We start from the raw sequence: 9475 nt of genomic DNA, 5'->3' as shown, positions 1-9475 counted from the left end.
AATGTAAAGTATAGAGTACTGAAATTTGACATGAGAACTATGAAGTAACCCCCCTTATAATGAATAAGGAACAAAATCCCAACGCCCTGCAACGAGAAATAAACGATGTAAAAGTAAACACCAGGCTCTAAAATTTTATAGTTTGTAAAACAATTAGTCAGACATCGTAAAAGAAATCATTTAAGCTCTACAAACATCAAACAGATTTGTTGCCAGACAAAAACACACCCTCAGGCGGAGTTCAGATTAACAGCCAGTTCTGTTTAATAATAAACTCTTTGGTTACCCACATGAAAACTAAAAGAGCTGGACAATAAAATAAGATCTTTTAATATACATTTACAGGTTCATATTTAACTCCCAAACACAACTCATAACTAAAACGATCTTTAAAACATAATTCAAAGTCACAAACAGAAACAGATCTATGCACAGTGCAAAGTCTACAAACTAAAAGTCAAGATTTGTTTTTTATTTTTTCATCCAGTCTTGGTATCGTCCTCACTGATCCCATCTCTAGGTGGCAGCACTGAGCCCCTCTGCACGTCCAGTGGACCACTCAACACATTAACGGCGGAGCTGCGAGCACAAAGTAAAAAAGCTGGTGTTTCTACAGTTGAAGGTGTACCGTCAGTCTGTCTGTCTGCTGTACCTGGTCCTCCATTCACTGTGACTCTGTAAACGGTGCTGCTCTCAGTCACTTTCTAAAGCCAGTCAGCGAAACACAGAAACTGAGTTTTTACAAGCTGAGCAAAAACCACGTCTTTACATTCCAGTCTTTTCAAAAACCACAGCTGCAAAGTCAAATGTTTACAACTCTGATTCCTTCAATTTACCTTAGCTTGTCCTCAAATGCTTGTTCTCTAATTAAACTAGAGGGATGATTAAAACATTTAAATAAAAAGACACCAGATGTTAAAGAAACACTTCTTTTAACAGGAGGTGAGTCACTAGAAGACTGAATGAAATCAGAGGAGCAGAGCCATTTTTCCCCACTTCAGACAGGTTTGTGTGGTTCGTGATCAGGTGACCACCGGCATCAGATCCCTCCTTCAGAGGCAGCGCAAAGGGGGCTGGAGCTCGGGGAGGCCCCTCTTCGGACCCCCTTTCCAGGTTATGTTCCACGTGAGCTCAGCTCTTCAAGTGCCATTGGAGTCTGTGAGCACGGGGAGAGTCCAGACCGCTGGGTTGGACAGATCTTCGGCAGTTTCTCCGTTCTCGCTCTCAGCCAGCTCTCCTTCGCGCTCGCAGATCACGGTCATGGGGCTGCTGAGGATTCTGTTCCGGGCGTTGTATTTACTGCTGGCGGCAGACGGCGGCGTGCGAGAGCGTCCGTACTTTGAGATGCCCATCGAGTAGGGCGAGGACGTCGGCGACGACGGACCCTCGTAGCGGCTCCACTCCACTTCGGATGCCCTCTTGCCTCGGCTGGGAGAGCCGGAGGGGCTGTTGGGGGTCATCGGCGAAGTGGGCGAACCCAGAGCGGGGTCCAACGCGCCATCCGAGCGTGTTCGCTGGAAGCGAGGGTCAGTGGAGCGAAGCATCTCGGCGGCAGACATCCTGAAACTGGTCTCGGAGCGGCTTCCCTTCTTGAGGAGGAGGGCCTTGAAGGAGTCGCTGCTGGTGGAGGTCTTGCGGAGGTTGCGCTGGATCGAGCCCGCGTGGCGGGGCAGCGATGACCCCGGAGACAGGCTGGTGGGGGTCGACGGTGGAGACTGGGGCTGACTACCAGTTCGGGATTTTTCTTCTTCAGACTCCCTACGTCCCAGAACCTTCCGCTTGGACCTGCGGACACAAAGACGACTTTGGCTTCACTACATGTTTAGAGGAACGATGAGTTCAAGGGTTAAATTAACAACAACAACAACAAGTACATTAACCTAAGTACAACACATGTAAAACTATATAAAAATTGAGGGGATTTCAGGTATCGCTCAGTGCCTGTCAGTAAATTTCTTCAGACAGGGCTGTTTGCTACTCTGCATACGCCGGCCACTACTACAAATTTTGCTGGACAACAAATATTGTTTTGAGACCTTTTTCAAGAAATGTATCGATAATGTCATAATAATCATAATAACGTCCCCTCAAAGACTAATAAACTTCCCTTTTGCACTGAACAATCGAATCAATTTACGCCTTTTAAGAAAGAAAATGGAAATAATTATGTATAAAACAATGTAGAAACTCTGTAGAGCACCGTTTGTACCTTCTCACCTCTCTGCTATATTTTCATCAGCACTTTGCAGCCTTGCTCTACACTGCAGAAGGAAAACTACAGCAGGTTTGTTGCACCTCTGAGACGGCAGAACCTTGGTACTTTCAAGGAGACTCTCTGAGTTAATGTTTTGTTCTTCCGTTTTATTAATAAATTTTAGATAGTCACATATTTGCTGCTTTGTCTAAAGATTAAGTCAATACAAACTGGAATAAGTTAAAATTAATATAATTATTTTTAATGTTAGTTTCAGATGAAATAATCTAGAAATTGATAGAATTCAACTAATTTTAATGAGTAAAGATATTTAAAAAAAAAAAACAAGAAAAAAAAAACTGGTTTAAGCGCTTTACGCAATTCTTACTTAGAAATAATGATTAATCTACCCAAAGCAGTTTTATTGATTTGCTTAACCAAGTTAGCAATTCAAAACAAGAGTAAGTTGTTAGGTTTTGGTAGCAACACTAAAAAAAGGACAATTTTAAGCAATCTTAAACACTTTACTCAAAATTTAAGCACTTTTAAAACAAAGAAAACACCAGGTTCAACTGCAGCGTCTTTAAGGATTTCAAGCACCGGTGGGGATCTCCAGAACCTTTTTACAGAGTTACAGGATATATTTGTCTGCTGTGCACCACTAAATAGTAACAGAGTAAAATTTCCATTTAGACCAAAGTGATTAAAATCAGAACACTAAGAGTAAATGTTTTATTTAAAAGAGTCTGATCCCATGCCCCCAGTACGCCTACCAAGCGCCCCTGTGAGAACGTAATTAAATGCATTGAAAATGCAGAGCGGGAACCTGATGCTCAAGGTACCGATATGTGAAGGACATATGTGGAATCTGTAATCCTCCAGTCTTCGCAAAAAAATCCTCCATTTAGAAACAGGAGGAAAAAAAATAAAAAATAAAAAATAAAGCTCTCGCTGAAGGTCATAAGAGGAAGGACTGAAAACATGATCGATTATTGGAAGAATCTCACTTCAAAATGCATTTTTGGCCTAAATTCGACCTCATCCCTGCAGCCTCCCTCTTCAAGTCGCTGTGGTCACTTGAGCATTGCATAAGATAGGGAAGCTGAATTCGGCGGACCGTGATAACGGCAAACTGAACAGCATCAACGGTTCTAGAGGTGAACACATGTGCAATATGAGACCGAGCTCCGAGCACGCCATCGATCTCTTCCCGCTGGCCGGTTTGGAGTGTTTTATTTCAGGTAAGTTTTCTGCTTGGGCTCTGAAGACTTTTCACACAGGATGTTCATCAGTAAATAAAAAAAAAACCCCACAGAAACCAGATGTGAAAGCTAAAAATAACTTGGTGTCTCCCAGCTTCAATTGCTTGGTCAGAGTTTAAACTCGGCTAATTTTTCCTTTACCGTCTCCAGTCAGCGATCGCGTTGAAAATTCAGTATTTTTTTTTTTCCTTTGATGATCAAAAGCCTTAGATTCAAATCTAATATTTGACTTAATAAAAATCAGATAGAGGTTAGCGATAGAGGTTAATGAATCCATCTTCTTTTTACTCGACACTACTACCTCTATTAAGCAACCTGCTGCACACATCTTTATCGTCCTAGGAAAAAGAAACAGTCACTGAACATGTGTCGCCTCAAAATGTCCAATTTGTTTTAAATTTCTGCCCATTTAGCTGCTAAAAACCTCCAATTGTGATCATTAACAGGTGTAAAAACAAATCTCTAAATGTCTAGCACTTCCAGAAATCGTAATGTGAAATTATTCTTTACGCTCCGTCCCCCCCGAGGTGTTGTGGAGGAGGAGTGTGCCAAACAAATACAAATAACTCGCCTGCAAGCCGCATGCAGTCTTCATCTTTAATTAGGCTGCATGACAACAACACACCACCACTCTTGTACACGTGACGCAACGGGTGCCATAAACGCACCGAAAACCCCCTCTTCTGAGCGGAGATCAAATCCTGCGAAAATGAAACGCTGTGAAGCTCGGGGAGAAGTCCGACTGCCGCTGCCGACGCACGTGACCGTGGAGCACAAACTGGCGGGCTGCATGGGATATTTATGCGGAGCAAGGCAGAGCAACGTATGCAGAATGTGTCACAGAGAGCAGAAACGTGAAGACTGAAGATGGGAAAGTCTCCAGTGGCCTCTAACCTAGATTAGGACTTGAGGGTGTTCAATAGTTAATAATAAATGAAGAAACTGTCTTTTTTTCCCCTCCTCTCCTGTTGAGAGTGAGCAATGATAATGTGACTAAATGAACACAGATGCCTTCATGAACATTTAATGACTCATTTCGGCTTCTGAAATATCGCCTCTCGTCGTTAAACTGCCCGGAAAAGGCTTGCTTCAACGCTGGACGGTGCTGGATTGGTAAACTTATGTCGGAGAGGTGAAGGGGTGGAGGCGGAGGAAAAGAAATCGAGTCCTGAAGGGTGATGGAGAGGAAAGGAGCTCATTGGTTTGTGGGGATGAGGGAATTGGATGTTGAACAGAAGGTTCGGAAGCAGGAGCGATAAATAAGAGGAGAACGAATTACATTTCTGAAGTTGGACCCTGAGATTTGTGGGGAGTTGTGATGAGTTCCTACCTGTGAATCACAGCAAAGAGGTCCTCTGTGGTTCTGGGTCGGGTAGCGGATGGAGTAGGGGTCACCATGTTCTTCTCGGACGCCCCGTTCGCTGACGGGGCCGGAGACGATTCAGCCGTGCTGGGTTCAAAAACCTCACCTGAGGGCGAGGAGGGGGAAAAAGGCAACTTATTTACATCTTCACACAACAAACAAGACAAAAAAAAAAAAAAAACAGTCATGTCTCCATCTTGTGGCTTTAACCTGGCGATATCCAAAGGGGTGGAATCCCTGACTGTCCTCTTACGTTCTCCTCCACTCCATACGTCGCCTTCTCATCCTTCCCTCGCTCAGGTCTGAGCATCAACTGCCTGCAGTCAGTTTACACTCGCCCCGTCCTCCCCTTCATCCTCTCTACAGGATCAGTTCCCCTCCCTCCACACCACCATGTAGCCCCTCCCCCCGCCGATCTCCCCTCCAACCACAAAACAGCGTCTCCCCTGGGACACGTGCCCCCATCCTTACCTCATACGGAGAGAGAGAGAGAGAGGGGAGGAGGGGTGGAGCGGGCCAGAAAGGACTGATTTAGGGAGACGGAGTATGGAAGAATAGCCCAGAAAAAAAAAAGGAAGAGAAAATGGATATTTGGACTGAGAGTGGTTTATAATTCCCTTTTGCAGACTCAAATATCAAGTTCTCAGTCTATTTTTAGCCTATTCTTAAAGTTTTAAACAAAAAGGAATTAAAGGCATACAGAAGGCTCAATAAGAGTAGGATGGATGGATGGATGGATGGAGAGCAGGACAGATGTATAAATAAATGCCCTGACAGATGGGTTAAAGATTAGATAGTTGGATGGATGGGTTGAAGGATGGAGGAAAAGCTAAATGCAACTTTTAGACAATGAGTTTTGAAATCAAGTCTGGTAACACAATTATATTTGCAGCTCTCTTTTTTCACACTTTTTATTTTCACTTCTTTTTTTTTTTTACACTTCAGATCTGAAAGGAAAATCCATGATTTTCCAACCTTTGTTGGAACTTTCCAGAGAGAGCATGGTGGGATGGGTGGGGAAAAAAGGAAGTGTGTGTAAAGCAGAAAGTCTGATTTTATGCAGCAGCACTGCTGGCCCAGTGATAAGCCGCAACGTTCAGTTTTCATAACCAGAAAAAAAATAAGAATAATTTCAACTCAAACAGCAGCCAGCAGCTCAACTTCTAACCATAGAAGATTAACAAATAAAGCTTAAGTGTTGAAGTTTCTGGCATTAGAGTCTATCCTGTTAAAAATGAATACAAAATTGAATTGAGACCCACCTATATCATCATCCTTGGAGCTGATGGACCCAGTGGTGCTACTCAGTCCGTCTTCCTCCTCCTCTTCTTCGTCGTCAAAAGCCTCTCCATTTGCAAGTTCATGATCGACACTTGTGTCTTCACTTGTACAGCAGGAGTCATCCTGGTCTGGTGATGTCTCACCTCTCCCTGACAGCTCAAAGCTTTCTTGAGTATCCTCCTCTTCCTGTTCCTCACTCTCCTCTATCACCTCCTCCTCTATCTGCTTGGGTGGTGCATCCACTTGGTCATCTGCTTGGGTTAGAGGAGTTGCATCCCGAAGCTGCGGCTGGACATGTTCGCCTGTGCTAAACGGTAATATCAGAGAAACTTTGGGTTTCTTGGCGACGGCTGGGGGCTTTTGTTTGATGGGGGAGCTACGTTCCTTGTTTTCCTCACCGTTTAGCATACGGTAACTCTGCTCTTCGGTTTCCCCGTTGACGGGAGCGCCATCTGGTGTTTCATCTGTGAAACTGCAGTCCAGTGACAGCTCTTCCAGAAGCTGCGACACAGGTGACGGCGGGGTCTTGAGCAAATCCTGTTCTGGTGAGCCAGTCAACGAGGTCAGTACAGTGGGATGACCTTGAGAGTAAGACAACTCCTGGTCCTGATGTTTCAGACCCAAAATGGTTTCCAGACATGTTTCGATGTTGTCTGGTTTACTGTTGAGTTCATTCTCTGGCCGTCTAACTGAGCGAAGCTGAACACTCTGCAGCGCAAACGGGGTGATCAAGGGTTTGGGCGACTTTGAGGGGCTATTGGAAAGATCTGCCTTAGGAGGATCTTTTGCTGTCTTAGGAGGAGAGGTATACACTGAAGCAAAAGCAGGAAGTGGAGGAGGTGGAGGGGGCCCTATGGCAGGGAGAGGCGGGGGAGGGGGTGGACTGAGGCTCCCATTGAAAGATGAGCTGGTATGGATTAGCATGTCTGGGGACGGTGGAGGAGGGAACTCTGGGGAAGTGGAGTGAGCAGGGAAAGAAGTATCCTGCGGAGGTGGAGGAGTAGAACTTGGAGGGGGAGGGAAGGGTGGAGGTGCATTGAGAGGGGTGGTGGGAGCTGAGGAGGAGAACAGCAGTGGCGGAGGTGGTGGAGGGGGACCAGAGCACTTCAGACTGTCTGAGGTGTTGGAGGACAGCGATGTAGAGGAGGATGAGACAGAAACCGAGGAGAGGAGAGACGACTTTCTCTCCGGGACTTTCGGTCTAGGTTTTCCGCCCAACGGAGACATGGACCTGACGAATGCGGGTACCGGCGTTCCAGCTGTGGGGGTGTTGGACTGACTGGAATAGCCGCTGGATGGGGAGGTGAGTCTGTGCACCCGGTCCGGTGAGGAGTTGGAGGGTTTGCTTTTTGCAGACACCTCTACTTCCTGAGATGGAGCCCCCTGGGTCTGACCTGCTTTCTGAAACTTTCCTGGATGACCCCCAGCTGTGACCCTATCTGCAGCGTGGCCAGGAGGTGTCTGGACCCTCTGGTCAACTTGGCTACGCGGGTAGTCTGAGTAGTATCCCCAGGACTCGGCATAGTCAGAACGCAAGCTGCTGGTGTCACTGGGGGTGGGCGTGACGTGGCAGAGAGAGTACACGCTTGGTATGCCAACACCGTTGGCACTGGCTGCAAGCGAGGCTGCAGAGCTACCTGCACTGATGCTGCTCTGACTGCGTGACCGCATCACCCAAGGGTCATCATAGTCACTGCTTGGACTGTGCGATGGTGAGGAGGGCGAAGCACCCTTTCCCTTTCCTTCTCTCAGTCCCATCTGTAAGCTTTGCTGCAAGCTAGCAATCAAAGTCTCACTGAGCATACTGCCATTCGGCATATTAGCACCGCTAATGGCGGCAACGCCTCCTAGGGGCTTCTTTGCTGCAGGCTTGCGTCTCAGAGAGTCTGTGCGAGTCGGAGGAGGCGGGGGCTTCCTGGACTTGCGGAGGGAGATGCTGCGGGAGAGGGAGCGGTCGCTGTAGAGGCTTCCAGAGTCTTCCTCACCGACTATCTCGCGACACTCATACATGCTGTGTCTGGAGGCTCGCCCAGCTGTGGCGCCTTGCCCGCTACCGTGACTTCGGGAGCGTAGACCCGAATCCAGGTGCATAGAGGTGTAGTACCCATCGTTATCCTGAGAGTAGAGGGAGCTTGAGTCGGTGGTAGTCCTGGAGGAGTGTTCCAAGCTGCTGTAGAGCTGGTTGATTGGGGTTGAGCAGCTGGAGGTCAGGGTGCGGTGTGGAGTCATCACATTTTCAGGTGTGTCGTAGATCCAATTCTCTTCTGGTAGGCAGGACGGTGGAGTGGGGGCCAGGGTGCTGCGGCTGTGGATGCTGCTGTCTGAGTGACCCGACTCACTAGCTGGCCTGGCAGGTGTGAGACAAATGTCCTGAGGTGTGTGCGTGGGGGTGGAAGTGGCCAAGGCTGGGCTGTGGCTGAAAGCGGTTGGACTGGACATCAAATGGTCGGAGTTGGTGGAGGAAGCCTGGCTGAGTGCTCGAGACATGGGGTAAGCTGCAACTGACTGACTGGAGGTCTTGAGGCTAATCACTTCGGTCGAGCTAGACAGCGTGGCATTGGGGATGTAGGAAGTGGAATAAGCAGCATGAGGGGAGACGACGCAAGCTGTGCTGCCACCCCACTCACCAGGGTGCGTCCCCCTCACTTCTTGAGACTTGGGCCTGGGTAAAGAGTTCATCCTCGGAGTATTCCTCATGTGTACCACCGTGTCGTCAACCTGAAGCTTCCCAATCTGCCTCTGAGGCTGGTCCTCTGGTCTTTTGGGCGTGCTGCTATAGATGGGATCAGCACTGAGGGACACTCTGGCACCTTGTCGAGGAAGGCTGTGAAAACGGGAGAAGTCGCCGTTAAACAGATGGGGCATCATTACGACCCCCGAGCTGTCGCTGCTGGAGATGGAGATGCTTCCCGTGGAAGAGGAAGCAGATATGCCGGCCATCTGAGCGGCAATCCCCTGTCCTCTCTGCGCCCGGATTCTCCTCATAGACGGGGGGACGATCTTCACTTCCTCCGTCTGGCAGCTCGAGTCTCTGGTCTCTGAATGTCGGAGAGTTGAGTTGACGCTCCCCACTCGGCCCAGAGTGGAGTACTGTCCTGGGATGAACATGGACTGTGGCCGAAGTTCTCCGCCTCGCCCTTTAACTGCTGTGTGGGGGGGAGGAAAAAAAAAAAAGAAACATGTGATGGTGAAATATCTTTTCTCCGGTTCAACAAAGCCTTCTTCTCATCGGACCGGATTTCAGATGAACTGGTCACAAAACGAGATTACTAATTTGATTTAGCGTAACCTTGTCGCATGCGTTAACAGAATCTGGTCTTTGTCATTAACGAGGAAATGATGATGGGAGACACTCTCCACTACACTTCCTCTCTG

General features: G+C 47.6%; 1 protein-coding gene across 14 annotated transcripts in view; it reads right to left on the bottom strand.

Annotated features, from left to right (window-relative positions):
• Positions 1 to 240: 240 nt before the first annotated feature.
• The window catches only part of nhsl1b (NHS-like 1b), a 95339-nt gene continuing 86104 nt past the window's right edge, over positions 241 to 9475 (bottom strand). For 10 of the 14 annotated variants that reach the window (XM_008397781.2, XM_008397785.2, XM_008397783.2 and 7 more), the window contains 3 exons: positions 6082 to 9246; positions 4787 to 4925; positions 241 to 1785 (listed from right to left, as the gene is read on the bottom strand). In XM_008397781.2, coding sequence (XP_008396003.1) covers positions 1140 to 1785; positions 4787 to 4925; positions 6082 to 9246 — 3950 coding nt within the window. In that variant the 3' untranslated portion in view covers positions 241 to 1139. The remainder of the gene's footprint in view (positions 1786 to 4786; positions 4926 to 6081; positions 9247 to 9475) is intronic. The other 4 variants (XM_008397782.2, XM_008397786.2, XM_008397795.2 and 1 more) reach the window with 1 other exon arrangement.

Source organism: Poecilia reticulata, linkage group LG21 (assembly GCF_000633615.1).
Source record: "Poecilia reticulata strain Guanapo linkage group LG21, Guppy_female_1.0+MT, whole genome shotgun sequence".
Classification (NCBI taxonomy): domain Eukaryota; kingdom Metazoa; phylum Chordata; class Actinopteri; order Cyprinodontiformes; family Poeciliidae; genus Poecilia; species Poecilia reticulata.
This window is presented reverse-complemented; position numbering and strand designations above follow the sequence as displayed.